The 20,745-nt window shown below is 39.8% G+C and overlaps 1 protein-coding gene across 2 annotated transcripts in view; it reads left to right on the forward strand.

Moving 5' to 3' along the window:
* Window positions 1-7: 7 nt before the first annotated feature.
* Window positions 8-20,745, forward strand: part of CENPP (centromere protein P) — a 282,767-nt gene continuing 262,029 nt past the window's right edge. The window contains exons 1-3 of one of the 2 annotated variants that reach the window (XM_012472197.2): window positions 536-642; window positions 6,382-6,563; window positions 12,222-12,310. In XM_012472197.2, the coding sequence (XP_012327620.1) occupies window positions 536-642; window positions 6,382-6,563; window positions 12,222-12,310 (378 nt within the window). Of the gene's footprint in view, window positions 643-6,381; window positions 6,564-12,221; window positions 12,311-20,745 lie in introns of both variants that reach the window. The other variant, XM_064361574.1, reaches the window with a different exon arrangement.

Consider the following 20,745-nt stretch of genomic DNA (forward strand, 5'->3'; position numbering starts at 1 on the left):
GCCGTCCTCCCACTTTCCCTGACGCCTCCGTCACTTCCCCCTCAACGACCACAAAAGAGCTCAAACCAAAAATCCACTAGTTTCTATTGAACACTATCGCTGTACCAATTCCTGGACTAGGTCGGCGGAAGTGAGGAAGAAGGGGGGGCGGAAAATAAAGAGGCACTCCCCTCCACGTGATCCCAGCACTGCCTCTTCAGTGACGCACGCGGCCGGGCGGCTCCAAGGCTGCTGGCGGAGGTGGGCAGCGGAGCGTTTGGGCTTGGAGTAGCAAAGAACGCGCTCTCCCGAAAGTGTAAGCACTGCTTAGACGGCCAGAAAGACGTGTGCAGGGACGTCGAGGACCCGGGCTCTCGTACGATGCGGAGTTGGACGCGCAGGGCCGCGGGAGTCACGCGTGGCTCTCCCGCCTCCCCTCCGCTTGAGCTCTGGGATGGTCCGCGCCGGGAGCGCGCGGGAGGCTTGAAGCGCAAGTGAAACGCGCGGGTCAGAGTGACAGCGGCGCAGCCAGCGCGGCTCCGGTCAGCAACGCGCCATGGACACCGAGCTGGCCGAGGTGCGCGCCTTGCAAGCTGAGATCGCGGCCCTGCGGCGAGCGTGTGAGGACCAGCCAGCGCCCTGGGAAGAGAAGTCCGGAGTCCAGTACGTGGCCCCCCAAGTCCCCCAGGGCCCGACGGCCAGGGTTCCCAGGCCCCGACGGCCAGGGTTCCCAGGCCAGACCGGTGAATCTCCACAGACATCCCGGGTGTCCTACTCCCAGGCCCAGAATGTGGGCATGAACTGGCATTGATCCTGTCATGACGATGACCTGGAGTTGGGAGCAGCCCGTGTGGCGCCCTGTTGTAAACGCACTGCAGAGTATTAACTTGTTTAATCGCAGTCTGTGTGGACGACTGACGAGGAGAAAGTATTGACTATGTCTCTAGCTAGGTAATCCCGCCTCCAGTATCCAGAGGTATCTCTAGTTGGGATTTAATAACTCCGTTTGGTTTCATGGCATTTGTTTTTATGGGTCAGGTAACCATGGCAAGTGATACTGACTTTTTGTTTACGATAATGCCACAAAAATTCCTTTAAAAATAACTTGGTAAAATAGTAAGTTGATACAAAGAAAAATAGTTAATATAGCCTATAGGAGAATTTGACAGTCCTCTGAGGTAGGAGCTATCGTTAGCCATGTTTTATAGTGGAAGAAACTGAGGCACAGAGAAGTTAGGTAGCTTGTCCAAGGTTCCAGACAAAGGAATTGTCAGAGATGGATTGGGACCCAAAAATCTAACTCCAAAGTCCAGGCAGTTTTCGTTTATTGAAGGAGAGGGAGAGAAAAGCTCTGCAACCGTAATTATGTGTCATCATCTCAAACATGGAATTTACTCGAAATTAACTGTCTTCATGTTTTGAGTCAAGACTAATTTGACATTCATGCAGAAAGAATGAGATTTTCCTGAGCTAACTGGAGAAGAATTGGTAGAAAATAGGGAGGAGGAGATCTACAGAAAATGTCGGCATTCGGTCAGGAAAGTAGAGGAAGCTGTGACTGGTAAAAGGGAGAGGAAACAGGTGAACAGGGCACACTCCTGCACCTCCACAAATGAGAGTAAATGTATTAGAGACCCTTGCTAATTGAGGTGTGCTCCACAGATGGGAGACTTTAGCATCACCTGGCAGTTTATCAGAGCGACATCCTGACCTACTGAATCAGAATCTGCATTTAAAAAAGATACCCTGCCCTGACAGATGATTTGTTTGCACACTCCGAAATTTAAGAACTGGAGAAAAGTGGTTTCTTTACTGGCGACAGGATTTTGTTAGTCCATATGGTAGAGTAGTGTAAACTGAAAGATCCTGAGATCTGCAAATTTAAAGAGATTATTTCTTATGAAGGGTTACAGCCTGCAAAGTGGCCATCCTGACAAGCTGGGAAGCGTAGCCTCAGCCAAAGCAGACAGGCAGGCACTTTGAAGGAGGTGGGGTTGGGGCAGGGATTTATGCTGGATGAGTGGGCTGAGTATACATATTCAACAGGTCATAGTAGGAGCTATGAATATTCATGAAGGGAGATGTGCTCACGTGTACTGAATAAACATGCATGTTACATGCATCTCATGTTCATTTTGGGGAGCAGACTTAACATTTAAATGCATTACAATTAGGCCTTGTACGTCAAAAGGTGAAGGAGGGAAGCAAAGGTACTTAAGCACACAGCCTTTGTAAATGAGTTAGAGTCCATGGTTGGTGATCTTATCAGAAGAAAATTTTGGAAGTCTCATGTCCTATCAAAGCTGTGGAACAGAGGAGTCAGTTAGCATCTGGTTGTGGATGAACTGCAATTATTTTTATATTGCTTATCTGGAAGCCAGTGCTTATTTAGCCACTAGAGGGGGGGAAAAAAAAACTGGCAGTTAGAACATAGTTCATTCTTTTAAGTGGAGGGGGTGTGTGACTTAACCTGTGCCTGGCATGACCTTAGGTCTTGTTTATCATTTGGTAGCTTATTGCCACAGAGTCTGTTCTGCAACTCTTACTATCTCTATTTTAACATTAATACTGGTCAGTTGTGTCTAAATCCCAAATGAGAAGGGGTATAACGAGGTGTGTCTGACCGCCCATCCTATCTTGGTTGAGAACTGAGTTTTTAAGGTTTCTTTGGGGTTTGCCTTGGCCAAGAGGGAGTCGATTCGGTTGACTGTGGGAATGGGGTAGGATTTTATTTATATAATCTGGGACTTCTCAGTGGTTATGTTGGAAAGAGTCCAGATTGTGAGAGACATTAAATGTCAGTCTAGGGTGTTTGGATTTAACCTGAGGTTTCTTTTCACTGTAGTGGAGGAGGAAGATTGGGACCTATGTACTAGGCTATTTTTTAGAGTGATTATAAGTGGTTGGATGGACTGGAGGTAGGAAAATTGGAGATAAATTATTCAGCTATATCCATGTATCCACACTGTGGAGCCAAGTTGCCTGCCTTCAAATCCTGTTTCTGCTGTTAGCTGAGTGATCTTGGTTAAATGAGCTCCCCTTTTCGTGCTTCAGTTTTCTCCTTGGTAAAATATACCCAAGTTTTTGGGTTGCTGTGAGGACTAATTGAGTTAATATATGTAGTTCATTTAGAAGTGTACTTGCCTTATAATAATAACTAGCACTGATTAGTAGACTATTGACCTGAAACTCATGTATAAATTCCTTTTAAAGGAGAAAAGTTTCTTGTGAACTCCTAATTTTTACAAAAAATTTTTATGCTACTGAGACAAACTTACAAATAATAAAACCACAAAGTGAATAAAATTCAAACGAACCCAAATTAACTCAAACTAACATAATTAGTTGAAATACACCAATATTTTGCTCAAACTAAATAGCTGCTATGAATAAGAATATGCAGAGTTTCTTTTTTGGCAAAATATATATAAGATTTACTTTTTTTTTTTTGAGACAGAGTCTTGCTCTGTTGCCCAGCTGGAGTGCAGTCGCGTGATCTCTGCTTACTGCAACCTTTGCCTCCCAGGTTCAAGCGATTCTCTTACCTCAGCCTCCTGAGTAGCTGGGATTACAAGCACGCGCCACCATGCCCAGCTAATTTTTGTGTTTTTAGTAGAGATAGGGTTTCATCATGTTGGTCAGGGTGGTCTTGAACTCCTGACCTCGTGATCCACCTGCCTCAGCCTTCCAAAATACTGGAATTACAGGTGTGAACCCCCGCGCCTGGCCAATTTTAGCCATTTTTAAGTGTATAGCTCAGTGGCATTAAACACATGCACGTTGTTGTGCAACCATCACCACTGCCCATCTTTAGAACTTTTTCATCACCCCAAACTGAAACACCATACATATTAAACACTAACTCCCTACTGGCCACTCTGACAACTGCAGGTTCTTTTTTGAGTTCTGCGTATTTTAATGATGACTTGGTTCTCTTACCACTTTGCTCTATTAGAAATACCCTGAAATTTTCATTCATAGCTTACTGTGACATTTGGTGTTCACTTGTCAAGAACTCATCATTTATATATGAAGATTGTCTCTGTTCTTTTTCCTCTTTTCTATTCCTTCCCTCCCTCCCTCCCTTCTCTCTCTCTCTCTCTCACTCTGTTGCCCAGGCTGAAATGCAGTGGCATGATCATGACTCACTGCAACCTCTGCCTCCCATGCTCAAGCAATTGTCCTGCCTCAGTGACCCTCCACCAGCCCAGTAGTTGGCCCTAAGGGATGGCACCTGCTACTACACCCAGCTAATTTTTTTTTTTTTTTTTTTTTTTTTGGTAGACATGGGGTTTTGCCATGTTTTTCAGATTGGTCTCAAACTCCTGGGCTGCCCCAGCCTCCCAAAGTGCTGAGATTACAGGAGTGAGTCACTGTGCCCAATCTGTTCTTATTTCTTTGACTTCTATGTTTAAAGTAATGTGTAGGGGCATCCGTCTATGATGACAAATGCAAAAGAGACTGTGGTAGTTTCATGATACAGAATACACTTACATTAACATTTTAAATTAGCATTAAAACAAAATTTGAAAAAAATTTTACAGACTTTATTAAGTCTTGGATTCTCAGTGTGAAAAATATGGAGTTAGATTATTCTCTATAGACATGGTATAAGGTTATAAGAGCATAAGAACATTGGCTAATGTAGTAGAATTAGAAATAGGAAAGAAAGAATAGTTATGTGAGGGAGCAGAAAGGATGACAGTCTTAAGTCCAGATTTCAGGCAAGTGAAGGAGCCAAGGATAACTTCGAAGGTGTAAAGCCTGACATACCAAGGGAAAGATTTTATTATTAACAAATGTAGGGTAATTTAGAGGAAAAGGAGATTCCAAGAGAAACCATTTGGTGTGATATCAAGCAGCATCTACCTTGCCGGAAGAAGAGATATATGGTTAGAGGTATATTTTAAGAGTTACCGGCATAGAGGAGCTAAGGCTAATCATTTAGTGTTCCTGCAGAATGAAAGAATACATATTTAGTACAGCAGAGGTAAGAGTGTTAGGGTTTTCCTCTAATGTTGGAGACGAGAAACCGACCCAAGATATCAAATGAGAATTGGGATAATTATGCCCAAGAATCCAAGGAAGGGATGTTTTAAGCTGGAAGGAAAAGTCAACAGTGTAGAATGTAGCAGAGTGTTTAAAGGAAATGATGGATGACAAAAAATAAGATACCATCTAGTGCAATTATTAACTAAAAATTTTTTTTTTAATTTTTAATTTTCCTTTTTTTTTTTTTTTTTGAGATGGAGTCTTACTTTGTTGCCCAGGCTGGAGTGCAGTGGTGTGATCTCTGCTCACTACAACCTCTGCCTCCCTGATTCAAGCAATTCTCCTGCTTCAACCTCCCAGGTAGCTGGGGTTACAGGCGCCTACCACCACATCCAGCTAATTTTTTGTATTTTTAGGAGAAACAGGTTTTCACCATGTTGGCCAGGCTGGTCTTGAACTCCTGACCTCAAGTGATCCACCTGCCTTGGCCTCCCAAAGTGCTAGGATTACAGGCAGGAGCCACTGTGCCCAGCCAACTAAAATTTCATTCTTTTTCTCAAGGAAAATAGATTTATATGTTTTCAATGAAGAATGTCTGGCTATAGTGCTGTTTAAAGAGATTTGCTATTTCTTTTGTCTGAGAAATCTCTTAGTATAAAGTGTTCTATGATATTTACTTTTAGAAATTAAAATTGATTTTATTTTTTAATTTCAAGACAGCTTTTAAAATAATTTGAGAGGTCTTGGTATATCAGACATTTAGGTTGGAATTTCATGGATTAGAACTTGCATTGTAATTTTGCAAAGTACTCCTATTATAATTTATTTTAAAGGTGTTTCTAATATGTGGAAAATTTGAGGAATAATTTGGTTATGTATGTTTTTTGTTGAAATTAAAGATTGTGGACTAGGCATGGTGGCTCACACCTGTAATCCAACACATTGGGAGAATGACGCAGGAGGATTGATCGAAGCCAGGCGTTCAAGACCAGCCTGGATAATAAAGCAAGACCCTGTCTCTACAAAAAGGAAAAAAAATTAGCTAGACACAGTGGCACATCTGTGGTCCCAGCTACTTGGGAGGATCCTTTGAGCCCAGGAGTTCAAGGCTGCAGTGCACTGTGTTGTACCACTATACTTCAGCCTGGGTGACAATGTGAGACCCCATCTCTTTAAAAAAAGAAAAAAAAAGATTGTGGTGGTTAAAAAAAAAAGGAAAAAAAGAAAGATTGTGGCTCAAAAGCCACAATGGTTTTGAGAAAATTCTTTCTTTCTTTTTTTTTTTTTTTTAATGGGGGAAGGTGACTTAATGGGAAGAGAGTAAGAGGAACAAATTGAGGAAAATCGGGGTATTAGATATATGAAACATGTTAGTAATTGGAGTGATTATTTTTGATATTTGCTTTTTAGAAAATCTTTTCAAGCAATACAGCAATTCAGTTCGGAAGGATGGAAGTCTTCAAAAGATCTGAAAAGTCAGCTTGGACATTTAGAATCAGAACTTTCATTTCTAAGTACGCTTACTGGCATCAATATAAGAAATTACTCCAAGCAGACCGAAGACCTAACAGGCACTGAGATGACAGAAAAGAGTAAGCATTTTTTAAAATCAGTTTAGGCATAGTATTGAAGCTTACCTTATTATGCATAAGATACTGGTTGTCATAATATTGAATTGAAATTCTACAAGGTAAGTATTTGAAAGTATGGTTGTGGTAAACCACATCACAGTGTTCAAAAGCTGCCTGGGCTGGACCCCATGGCTCATGCCTGTAATCCCAGCTTTTGGGAGACCAAGGTGGGCAGATCACCTGAGGTCAGAAGTTCGAGACCAGCCTGGCCAACATGGCAAATCTCTGTCTCTACTAAAAATATGAAAATTAGCTGGATGTGGTGGTGGGCACCTGTAATCTGAGCTACTTGGGTGGCTGACCCAGGAGAATTGGTTGAACCTGGGAGGTAGAAGTTCAAGTGAGCTGAGATTGTGCCATGGATGGCACTCCAGCATAGGGGGCAGAGCAAGACTCCGTCTCAAAAAAAAAAAAAAAAAAGCTGTCTGAGTTAAATAGTAAAGAACAGGCACAGTTTCTTTTCTTTCTTTCTTTTTAACCTCCATGATGGACAAGAACAGACACAGTTTCTATAATTAAGTACCTTAATAGTCAAGTAAATAATGATAAATGAATAATGATTATAAGAACAACAGGACCATTAATTTATAAATCTTAGGAGTCGTTCAGCACTGACATGAAAGCTGCCAAGATAAATGTTTTAGCAGATGGACCTTTTGCTAGAAGGAAAATTTCTGGTCCCAATGACTACATTTTATTGCCAAAGATCTGTGATGCACTAAGAGATAAGGGGAAGCTACTTCGGCTGTTCAAGTGGATGTCAAGAACTTTGGTTGGTCAAGAATAACAGTCCCAAAAGCAGAAATCATTTTTGGTGTGCTTCCTGACTTTTCCACTGAAAATAACCCTCATGACAGGGGAGAGGGAGAATAACCTTGGAGTGTCTTTGGCAGCCACTGTAGGGTAATGGAATTACATATAGAAACAGAGTGATGAAATTTGGAGACTTAAATTACTTGAAGGGAAGAGATGGAATGCAGAGAGAATAGAGAATGAGGATAGGCCAGGTATAAGACTTTTACTAGCTTAAAAGTCTCAGCATGAAGATTAGGCATAGAGTCTTGACAAAGCTAACGTGCTTTGAATGGGAGATTTCAGACAGGGACATCACAAGAGTTAAAATGCTTTTTTATCTGTCTGTGAGTAATATGTGCTCATTTTAGAAAACTTAGAAAAATATAAAAATTGTAAACAAGAAATATCATTTTAAAGCCAGAAATCTATGTGGTTGTAGGAATTTCTTGAAATGAATTGTGAAGTAGTTTGGCAAGAGTAATGGTACTGGAAGAAAAATATTTTGTTTTTTATTTTTTCTTCCTTTTTCTTCATTTTTGTTTGTTTTTTGAGTTGGAGTTTTGCTCTGCCAGGCTGGAGTGCAGTGGCGTGATCTCGGCTCCCTGCAACCTCCACCTCTTGGGTTCAAGTGATTCTCCTGCCTCAGCCTCCTGAGTAGCTGGGATTACAGGTGTGTACCAGCATACCTGGGTAATTATTATATTTTTAGTAAAAATTAGGTTTCACCATGTTGGCCAGGCCGGTCTCAAACTCCTGACCTCAGGTGATCTGCCCTCCTTGGCCTCCCAAAGTGCTGGTATTACAGGCGTGAGCCACTGCGCCCAGTCTAAGAAAAATATTTTGAACAGGAAAATAATAATAAAGACTGACAGTAGCAGTCCTATGTAATGTAATCTATACATGAAAGGGTCCTGTCAGAATAAGCCATTTGACAATGCAGTGCTGGTGTCACTGGTTTTCAGATGTTTCTTGTTCTCTTTTTCACAAGAATTGTATAATTTCATAAAGAAGTTAAACAGCTGTTAGGCTTCACAGGAAAAATGCTTGAAAGCCTTGTCATTGAAGACTATTTTCTTTATGTCACAATATCTGTTATAACACAGAAAAAAGTTACCAGGCATAAGTGAAGAGTTGTTCCAAACAGAAGTGATACAGCATTGTTCCAATGGTATTTCTAATAATAATACTGTATTTTGACAGATTTTTAATCTATTAAACTGGGAACAATACAGTTTGATTTAGTGGATGTGTTTGGTGACACATGATGCCATCAAATCTTTAATTAATCAAATAATTACTGTGTCTGGCCCGGATACTTGGCCAGTTGCTATTGGAAAGACACACAGCTATTTGAAGTCATTATCTTTTGCAATAGCTATTACTTGGGCAGACACGGTTTCTGTGGCATATTAATGAATATAGCCGAAGCTAGGTAATCAAATGATCTTGATTTCCATCATTCCAAAGTATTATTTATCATTATTCAATCATAACTAATACTTTATTGCAGCTATGCTTTTATTTTCCATACATTTTTAGAACTCTTTTTTTTTTTTGGAATTTGCTTTAGTACTTAACGATGATTCTTTTAAATATTCTCCATTTTGATTCCAAAAGAGTCAGTTTACAAATTAAGTAATGGAGTTTGGAGTCCAAATTAAGTGTTACTGCAAAGTAATGAGAATAGTTTTTTAATTTATAATTTTTATTCTTGTCTTTTGATTAGCTTTAAATGCATATTGTTAAAAATATGTGAATGGGCTTGATACGTGGATTGATTGTTTTGAAGGACTAATCCTCTTCTGCTATCTGTAAACTTTGTTAAAAATACACCCTTACTCATTATTTTAAAATAAAAATCAGGCCAGGTATGGTGGTTCACACCTGTAATCCAGCACTTTGGGAGGCCCAGGTAGGTGGATCACTTGATTTCAGGACCAGCCTGGCTAACATGGTAAAACCTTGTCTCTACTAAAAATATAAAAATTAGCTGGATGTGGTGGTGCATGCCTGTAGTCCCAGCTGCTTGGGAGGCTGTAGCAGGAGAATGGCTTGAAGCTGGGAAGTGGAGGTTACAGTGACCTGAGACTGCACCATTGCACTGTAGCCTTGGTGACAAAATGAGACCCTGTCTCAGAAAAAAAAAAAATAAGCTGGGCGCGTTGGCTCACACCTGTGGTCCCAGCACTTTGGGAAGCCAAGGCAGGCGGATCACTTGAGATCAGGAGTTTGAGTCCAGCCTGGCCAATGAGGTGAAACCCTGTCTCTACCAAAAATACAAAAATTAGCGTGGTGGGGGACACCTGTAGTCCCAGCTGCTCAGGAAGCTGAGGCAGGAAAATCACTTGAACCCGGGAGGCAGAAGTTGCAGTGAGCAGAGATGGCGCCACTGCACTCCAGCCTGGGCGACAGAGCGAGACTCCATCTCAAAGATAAAATAAAATAAAAATCAGTGTGTTCAAGTTAAAAAGTACTGAACTGAAAATTTATCATGGTATATATTTGCATGCAATTTATATATGCATAGTGTTCATCCATAAAAAAGAAAGCCTGGACGTAAAGAAAAAATAAAGTCTGGACATTGGACAGAATAATAAGTCTCTCTGGGCCTGATTTCTTGTGTGCAAAATAAAGTGATTGCTCTATATTATTTCCAGGATTCCATTTGCATTTTTTCTTTACTGCATTTTTGGCACATTTATTTTTATAGACAAAGCCCAAGATCATCTAGATTTTCTCCTATATTATCTTCTAGGAGTTTTATAGTTTTGTATTTTATATTTAGATCTGTGATATATTTTGAGTTAATTTTTGTGAAAGTTATTAAGTCAGTGTCTAGATTCTTTTTTTGTTTGTTTGTTTTGCTTGGGGATATTCAGTTGTTCCAGCCCCTTTTGTTGAAAAGACTATCCTTTCTCCATTGAATTGTCTTTGCTCCTTTGTTAAAGATTATTTCACTATATCTGTGTGACCCTATTTCTGGACTTTCTCTTCTTTTCTGTTGACCTATTTGTCTACTCTTTCACTAATACCATACTGTCTTGATTACTGTAGCTTTATAGTAAGTCTCTAAATCAGGTCATTTAAGTTCATAAACTTTATTTTTCTTGAAGATTGTTCTGGCTTTTCTGAGTTTTTGCTCTTCCACATAAATTTGATAATCAGTTTGTCATTTGTCAATATCCAGAAGGTAACTTGCTGGAATTTTGATTGGATTGCATTGAATGTGTAGATCAAGTTGGGAAGAACTGACAACTTAACAATTGTGAGTCTTCCTTAGCCATTTATTTTAAAAATTCCACATCTAATCCATGATTAGGCATTGCACCTAGCTGTCATTTCTGTTTAGTCTCATTAATCTGGTCAGCATTCTCTGTCTTTTATGACATTGACATCTTCAAAGACCACTTGTATTATATATTGTTCTTCGATCTTTTTTTTTCTGATGGTTTCCTCTTAATGACATTCCTGTGCAATTTTGACAGGAAAACTATGAAAGTGATGTTTTGTTCTTACTGATACATCTAATTAGGAGGCAAATAATGTCAGTTTGTACCATTCTGACTTTTTTTCCCTAACTACTCATTGAACAAATCTTTAACCAGCCTTCCTATTTTGAGCCCCAGGTCCACCTCCCATAAAGGTACTTGATGCTGCCGATTCATAATACTCTTCTGGTATTCTGCTATGTAAATGGGCTTGCTTCTGGGTTTCCCCATTTGCTGACTTGGGTTTCAGTTTTTCTGGCTCTACCAGGTCACTTTTACTTGTCCATGTGCTATCTAGTTCATCTGTCTGATTTCCAGCTTCCCAAATCAGATTTCTCTTATCTTTCCTGTTCCCTTTATCCTTATAGAATCATGCCCTTCTAAAAATAACGTCATTAGCAAGAGTAGATGACTACATAAAGTCAGGATAGTGCTTACTTACTTCTTGTGGATAGGGTATACCCTGGGAAAGGACATGAGGGAAACTTATGGGTTCTATAAAATTCTTGTATCATTATCTGAGTGGTAGTTACCTGGACAACCACATGTGTAAAAAAAAATATTGAGCTGTATACTTAAGAACAGGGCATTTTATGCATTAAAATGTATGCATGTCATATCTCAAAAATATCATTTATCACTGTCATTTTAGTGAAGTTTTGAGAGATAGCAGAGGTAAACTCATGGATTCAATTTACTGCCTTTAAGAACTAGATAGTGTTTAAAAAATAACCATTGAACAGTTAACATGATTCAAATTTGTCTAGGGCTATACTAGTACATTTCTACTTTTTTTTTGTTTTTTTGAGACAGAGTCTCATTTTGTCACCAGGTGCCAGGCTGGAGTGCAGTGACGCAATCTTGGCTCACTGCAACCTCTGCCTCCCAGGTTCAAGCAATTCTCTTGCCTCAGCCTCCCGAGTAGCTGGGACTACAGGCACACGCCACCATGCCCAGCTAATTTTTGTATTTTTAGTAAAGACAGGGTTTCACCATGTTGGCCAGGATGGTCTCGATCTCTTGACCTTGTGATCTGCCTGCTGTGGCCTCTCAAAGTGCTGGGATTACAGGCATGAGCCACCGTGCCCGGCCACATTTCTACTTCTTACCATAATTTTTGGTATAGTTGAAAACTAGAATTAGAAGTTGCCATTAATTTTATTTTCCAAAGATAATCAATTTGGTGTACATTTTTCCAGAGTTTTTCAATGTAATTACTCATGCATACTTTCACACATATACCCAATGTATTGTAGATATTCACACAAAATTAAATAATAGGCATTTGAAGAAAATGGTGATTTACAAACAAAATATTTGTTTTTCTGGTTTACAGGTATAAGAAAAGTTCTACAGAGACACCGATTATCAGGAAATTGCCACATGGTTACATTTCAACTTGAATTTCAGATTCTGGAAATTCAGGTAAGTTAAGGAGCATGTTGTGATAACAGAGATACTTCTGCTATGAGATAAACAATTCCCACAGCCTTCAACAGTGGTGGAGCTGAAGAGGAGTTCATGAGCCAGGGCCCCCTCATAGCACTTTTGTGCAAAGTGGTACATTTTCAAAATTTCAAGTATTAATAGCCCAGCAACTGCATATGGTAGGATTGTTATGAAAACCATAGGTGCTTTATTGAAGGACAGGTAGCAAGATGCTCCTGGGCTCCCAGTGCAATCCCATGAGGTTGTAGGAATAGTTCTGGGTAGTTAGGTGATATGCCAACCATCTAATATCTATTAGTTATCTATTGCTGCTTAACCAATCTCCATAACATTTAGCATCTTAACCCAAAATAGGCCAAACATGATGGCTTTCACCTGTAATCTCAGCATTTTGGGAGGCTAAAACAGGAGGATTGCTTGCGCCCAGGAGTTTGAGACCAGCCCGGGCAACATAGTGACACCCTGTCTCTCCAAAAAGTTAAAAAATTAGCCAGGTGTGGTGGTACACACCTGTGCTCCAGCTACTCGAGGCTAAGGTGGAAGAATTGCTTGAGCCTAGGAGGTCAAGGCTACAGTGAGCTGTGGTTACACCACTGTACTCGAGCTTGGGTAACAGAGTGAGATCCTGTCATACACACACAAAAAACCACCAAAAATACTGTCATCCCTCGGTATCTGTGAGTGATTTATTCCAGGACTCCCTGCAATGCCAAAATCCACGGATACTCAAGTTCCTTATATAAAATGATGTAGTATTTGCCTATAATGTACACACATCCTTCTTTATACTTTAAATCATCTTTAGACTACTTCTAATACCCAATACAATGTAAATGCTTTGAAATAGTTATTATAGTATATTGTTTAGGGAATAATGATAAGAAAAACAATTTATATGTGTTCAGTACAAATGCAATCATCTACATCTATAGTTTTTTTTTTTTTTCAAATATTTTTGGTCTGCAGTTGGTCAGTCTATGGATGTAGAACCACAGATAGGGAGGAATGACTATATTTATTAATTATCTCACCTATTTTCTGTGGGTCAGGAATTTTGGATGCCCTCAGTTGGGTGTCCTTGCTGAGGGCCTCTCATGAGGTTGTGGTCATCTGGGACCACAGCCGCCTGAATGCTCCTTGGGGCTGGATGATCTTGCATGTTGTACTGGATTGCTACGACATCACAGAGGGAGGAAGATCCCTTTGCCTAAGACCTTCACATAGTATCAGGAAACAGGAAAACAAAAGCAGACAGAATAATAAGTAGCCCCACTGGCCAGGGTGCAGCAGAACAGGGCTCAGCCACCTTCAAAGGCTGACTCCAAGAAAAGCTGAAAGCCGGAGAAAACAATTGAAAGAGGAGAAAGCAGTTTCAACTAGTCGGTTTTGCCAGTTGGGCCAACAGGGAATGTGTACAAAGAGGAGGAACAGAACAGGGAAGGACAGTCGGGTTACCTTGGCCTCAGCTCATCAGATAACTAAAGTGGTATAGAGCAGTTGTAACTGAGTCCTAAGGACAAACTGCCTGCTTATATTCAGGGTCATGTGCCAGGATTCCTTATCCTTGTCATCAGTGTCCTTAGCCACAAAAACAGTCCCAAGTTTCCCATTTTGTATGAGACAGGAGTTGGTCATGGAGTCAGGACCTCACCTTCTTCTGTGTCAGATAGCCACTTCCTAACTAGTCCCAAGGATTTGGTACAGTTATCTGGGTTTGGAGGTTTTGCTTCTCTTGCAGTCCAAATCTCCATCTGCCATTACTGGCTCTGGCAGGCTGAGGATGGGCTGGTGGTTATATAGACCCCCACATTTGATGGCAAAGCTCCCAGCTTGTACTCACCTTAGAGTATCTCTCTTACACTGCCAAAGTGACCAAGAAAAGGTGGAGTGTAGCATTGCCAAGGCCAGTTGAGCAGGATACAAAACACATTTCACCATGTTCATGTGTCAGGGGCATGGGTGGTAAGTGGCTCTAGGGAACTGACATTGTTCCCAGATGGGCACCAGGCCTTGGGGATGTACAAGATCACCAAGGTGATATCACATGACCACAAAGATCATTTGCTGAAGACTAAAGCAGAGAATGGACCCAAATGGACTGGTATCATTTAGGCTTGACAACCTGTGCCAGCACCCTAGGATTTTCCTTTAGGTGGCTCAGGGATTCCTGGATGTTGTCCCATTGCAGAAGGTTTTGTAGTCTGACCAACTATAATTTCTTTCTTTGTGGCTAATGTGAACTTGATCTGAGAGTGGTAATCTACTGAATGCACTTCTGTATGCCAGCATCCATTAATGGGCCAGGCCTGCAACTCGTGGCAGTTTGGTAGAATCATAATCCAGTGGTCCAGTTCCATCTCTGAAAACATCTGCACTCTAGTATATATGTCCAGGAAACTGCTCAGGGGAATCCTAGCAGCCTTGGGATCTTGCAGCCTTTTTCTACTATAGGAGTTCATCTCTTTCACAGGTGCCTTGTGGGTTATGTGGAGAGAAGCTCGGTTGTAGGCAAAATTAGTCTTGTCCTTGGGAGGCTTGTCCACAAATCCAAGTGAAAAGGGAAAAATTATCCTCTGACATTGTGGTGAATGAGCTGCTTAGTGGAGTTGTACCTTCCAGGATGGGTTGTACCCTAAGATTGATTGGTGTGCTCCTTAGTGGGGCTATGGCCTGAGAAGACTACAGTATCCAACATAGACTGCAGTATCTTCACTTCACTTTATTTAAGTTGCATACTTCAGTCACCTTAAACCTCTGATGGAAAGTATCAATTTGTAATTTGATGCCTTCCTGAGTCAAATAAGGATGAGGTCATGGTGTAGAAGACATTTTTGATAATGTAATATGCTCCTGAAGAATGACTGCTGCCTGACCAGAGTCATTCCCAGCATGAACTACCACATGGTTTGGCCTCTAGGGCCTGGGTAGCTGCCCCAGGGCAGCACAGACAGGATAGAAGCCAAGCAGTAGATGTCCTGCCACTTAGGTCCTGCTACCCCTGCTGCTGTCTGCCTCCCATCAGACAGTGTTGGCACTGACCCAGACCTCAACAATATTTTAAGCAAATATTCTTATCCTCATGCCACCAAAGCATGATTGAAAATTTTGTGACTGTTTGGTAATGACCTGAGATTATACTGTTAGCTCACATACTGAATGAATTAGAATCATTTGAGCTGTACCTGAAAGAAAACTTAAAGGTACTAGAAGTATATTTCTCTATTACTTAAGTACACTCGTATGTTTTCAAGGGCCAATATGGTGGGTTTATGATAATCAGATTCTACCATCAACCACACATGGCTTCAAGTCATAGCTCAATGATCACATTAGCATTTCAGGTATCAGGAAGAGGTTGGGCAACAAAGGCTCACCTATTCTTTTAAAGAACACTTTCTGGAAGTTGTACACTCATCATTTTCATTTACAGTCCATTGGCCAACAAATTGATACAAAGGATGCTGGAAATTTAGTCTTCATTATACTTGGCCATATGGCTAGTGAAAAACTGGAGCAAGAAAAAAGTATAAATAGAGGGAACTACTAGGAGTTTCTGTCCTACATGCTTTAGGGGATGCAGGAGAAAAAAAAATCTAAAGAGAGGAACTGTTGATATATTCTTTGAAAGATATAGAACCTGGCCGGACCTGGTGGCTCATGTCTGTAATCCCAGCACTTTGGTAGGCTGAGGCAGATGGATCAGGAATTCAAGACCAGCCTGGCCAACATGGTGAAACCCCTTCTCTACTAAAAATACAAAAAATTAGCTGGGAGTGGTGGTGGGCATTTGTAATCCCAGCTGCTATGGACCCTGAGGCAGGAGAATTGCTTGAACCCCTGGAGACAGAGGTTGCAGTGAGCCCAGATTGCACCACTGTACTCCAGCCTTGGTGACAGAGTGAGACACTGTCTCACACACACAAAAAAAAGACATAGTAATTGCTGAATCTCTAAAGAGACATGAGTTGTCATTGTTCATGTTTAAAAGTATGTAGATGTTTTGGGACTGCTTGGTTTTACTAACAATGTGCTAGAGAAAGAGTGTGTTCTCCCTGGCTATTTAAGAATTCTTTCTCTTGGAGCCTTTTAGATTTTATGATTCTTCTTGAAGACCAGACTGGTAAATAAGGTGTTGGAAGAAATTACAGACATGTCTGGAATTAACATGGTTTTTGGAATCAGTTGTATAGGAGAGCACCAAGAGTTCTTACTTGGGGAGGAAAAAACAAATCACTATCTTATTTTTCTTTATTGCTTACAATTCTGATGTAATAAGGTGATGGAAACTTTTTGAAATTTTTATTATTTAATGGCAAATTCTAGCATATTCTTTACCAACTTGTGTATATATGCCTTTAGAAACATACCTAGTAGAATTGCTAGGTCAAAGGAAATGTCCTTTTAAATTCTGAAAGTGGCAAATTGCCTTCTGAAATAGTTTTACCATTTTACATACTGAGCACATTTTTACTGTTAAGGCTGATAGAAAAAAACAACACAGCAACCTTGTGTGTTCTAAAACATTTTTTAAAAATAAAATTTCCACTAGAGGGAGAGGTTTAGCTATCTGAAATTAAAAAGTAATCTAAATAATAAAATCCTCAATTTATAGAATATTGTTTTAATAAAGCTATATTAATAAAATATTTGAACTAAGCATGACCTCAAATCATGTTAATAGAATGTTAGAACAAAATGATGACTTATAGTTTGTCTAGGTCGACCCTATTATTTTATAAGTAAATGGACCCACAGAGTTTGAATGAGTACACATGTTTGTGCAGTTATTATTGTCCAACGTGGTTGGGACATAGAGCTCTGTTGTCCAGATTTACTTTCTGGTGTCCAGATTTACTTTCTGGTGTTCTCAGCACTATGTTTGTGAAGAGTTGTAAGACCATCAGAATTAACATTTATCAGCCTGCCATAATCCAAGCAACATAATCAATTAGATGGATAGGAGTTTGTGGGGAAAGTGGCAGGTTAAGTTTGTTTCCATAACTTCTATCCCAATGAAATGAACAAAATTATTCAAAAATAAGCAATATTTTTAAATAGAAGAGAATACAATTCCATTTATCACAGGCTCCAAAGAGAGTCTCTCTGATATTAATGACATTTGATTCTAAACACTGAAATCCAATACAAGGTGGTTCATGAGAGGTTTATAAGTTTTACAAAGTTAGGCTGGGTGTGGTACTCACACCTGTAATCCCAGCACTGAGGGAAGTCAAGGCAGGAAGATAGCTTGAGAATTAGAATTAGAGGCCAGCCTGGGCAACATAGTGAGACCCTGTCTCTTTTTTTTTAATTAAAAATTAGCCAGGCTTGATGACTCACACATATAGTCCTAGCCACTTGGGAGACTGAGGCAGGAGGATTGCTTGAGCCCACAAATTCAAGGTTACAATGAGCTGTGACTGAACCACTGCATTCTAGCCTGGGCAATAGAGCAAAACCCTGTCTCAAAAAAAAAAAAAAGGTACCAACTTAATAGCACCCTTTTCCTAAACACTTCTACCCATAATCCTTTAGCTGTAGAGGAGAATGAAAACCGTGGGCTTAAATTAAATGGACCATTGTAGAAAGGAATGTGCTGCTGAGACTCATGTAGGGGCTTGAGGTCAGATTGTTTATAAGGTCTCTTCTCTTATTTACCAACTGGGGAGAATTGACCTAGTTAGCAGTACCATAAGCAGGAGAGAGATGGAAAAACAATATTTTCAAGTCAGCTTTCAAGTTGTTAAACAAGATTTTATAAACCAACAACAAAAAATTTTTTTAAGAGGCTAATAAATCATAGACTTTGCATTGAAGGGTTACTTGCCTATTCTAATGGGTTAAAAAGCTGAAATCTGACATGTGTCTACACATACCTGACCAGGAGACCAGATGTGCCCGTGAGATTTTTGTTTTCCTTTTCCTTTCTTTCTTTTTATTTTTCTGGTAACAGTTCTACTGAGATATAATTCACATATCATATAACTTACCAGTTTAAAGTGTATAGTTCTATAGTTGTTTTTTCAAATATAATTTATTCAGAATCCAAGCTTTGTTTCACAAGTTTATTATTATTTTTTATTATTATTGTTATTCTTTTTGAGACTGAGTCTTGCTCTGTTGCCCAGGCTGGAGTGCAGTGGTGCGATCTTCGTTCACTGCAACCTCTGCCTCCTGGGTTCAAGTGATTCTCCTTCCTTGGCCACCCAATTAGCTGTGCGTCACCATGCCCAGCTAATTTTTGAATTTTTAGTAGAGACGGAGTTTCACCATGTTGGCCAGGCTGGTCTCAAACTCCTTACCTCAAGTGATCCACTCACCTCGGCCTCCCAAAGTGCTGGGATTAGAGTTGTGAGCCACTGCACCTGGCCTGTAGTTTTTAATATATTCAGAGTTGTGCATTCATTGCCACAGTAAATTTTTTTACCTCAAAAAGAAACCCCATATTCTTTAACTGTCATCCTTCAATTCCCCCTCTCCTTTTACCCAATCCCAAAGAACCAGTTTTCTCTCTACATATTTGCTTGTTTTGGACATTTCATATAAATAGAAGCATATAATATGTGGTCTGTGCTGTCTGGCTTCTTTCACTTAGCATAATGTTTTCAAGGCCCATCCATGCTATAGCATTTATCGTTGTAGAGATGGGGGTCTCACCGTGTTGGCCAGGCTGGTCTTGAACTTCTGGGCTCAAGCGATCCTTCTGCCACAGCCTCTTAAAGTGTTGGGATTAGAGACATGAGCCACTATGTTCAGCCTTATGTGCAGTTTTTAAGTGGACTTAAGTTTCCACTTAAGTGGAAATGTATAACCAGAAGTGGAATTACCAGGCCAATTGGAACTATTTGATGATGACTAATGATGTTGAGCATCTTTTTATCTGCTTATTGGCCATTCATATATCATCTTTGGAGAGATATCTATTCAGATCTTTTGCTCAGTTTTAAATTGGTTTATCTTTTAAAAAACTGAGTTGTAAGAGTGCTTCTGGAACTTATGTTTTGATTAGAAATGGTGGTAGATGCCCACAGAGAGCTTATTGAACTGCATCTGCTCCTAGTAATTCCTACCTTTCCCTCAAGCAGATGAAAAACTAAGCAAAGATTACAAACCATCAGTATTTCTTTCTCCAACAGTTCAGAATATTAAGGGACAGTCAGATAGTATCCAGATAAATGGGAAAGAGAGTCAAGGAGTTTCCACTCACTGTAGTCTTAGGAAATAGCAAAAATTGCTGGATTTACTGCTGTTCATAACAAATAGGAGCCACAGAGTTCAGGAATTCAGAGCACAAAGATGGAACAGAGTTCTTTCGTCACCATATTGGGCAATGTGATTTAAAATCAGGGCAAAAATACTGACATAAAAAGAAAGGAAGTTAAGAAAATACAGACAAATTGACTTTAAATAGTTAATCTAGGAAATAAAAGAGCATGCTATATAAAAGCTGCTCTGACTCTCAAAGCATAAAGAAAATTGAATAAGAGAAAAAAGCTGAGAGAAAAAGAAAAGAAGAATAAAATGATTATAGTACTGAAAACTACATTATCGGTATAAGAGAATAGAATATGGAGGATATGCCTGAGAAAAATCACCTGTGAAAGCAATTGAAACGAACATAATAAATCTAGAAGACAGACAATGGAGAGCCAATATGTGATTTTTCCAAAAACAAGAGTAGCAAAAAAAGTAAAGAGGAATTATAGCAAATACATAACAGAACAAATTTTACTAAAGTAAAAGGGAAAACCTGAATCTGCAGATCAAAACAGTTTAACAATCCCCATCATTGAGTATATGGTTGTTTTTGTTTTCTGTGATAAGTAGTACGATTATGAATATATTTGTTCATAAGTCTTTGTCTTCGTTTCTCATTATAGTACTTAAGGACAGATTCTTAGAAGTTAAATTACTGGGACAGAAGATTAAGAATATTTTAAGTTATGCATTGTCAAAATGATATTTAAAAGGGTTATGCTAGGTTTCAGTATATTTACTAGGATTGACACATTTTTAGTCATTGCTCATTTTATAGGTAAAAATGGGATCTTATTGTTTTAATTTACAATTATTACTAGCGAGATTGAACTTTTAATTTTTTTTTTGGAGACGGAGTCTTGCTCTTTTGCCCAGGCTGGAGTGCAGTGGTATGATCTCAGGTCACTGCAACCACTGTCTCCTGGGTTCAAGCAATTCTCCTATCTCAGCCTCCAGAGTAGCTGGGATTACAGGTGCCCCCCACCAAGCCCAGCTAATTTTTATTATTTTTTAGTAGAGACGGGGTTTCATCACATCAGCCAGGCTGATCTCAAACTCCTGACCTTAGGTGATCCACCCATTTCGGCCTCCTAAAGTGCTGGGATTACAGGTGTAAGCCACTGTGACCAGCTGAGATTGAACATTTTTGTATG

Source organism: Aotus nancymaae, unplaced genomic scaffold (genome assembly GCF_030222135.1).
Source record: "Aotus nancymaae isolate 86718 unplaced genomic scaffold, 86718_ANA_hifiasm-v0.15.2.pri h1tg000041l, whole genome shotgun sequence".
Classification (NCBI taxonomy): Eukaryota; Metazoa; Chordata; class Mammalia; order Primates; family Aotidae; genus Aotus; species Aotus nancymaae.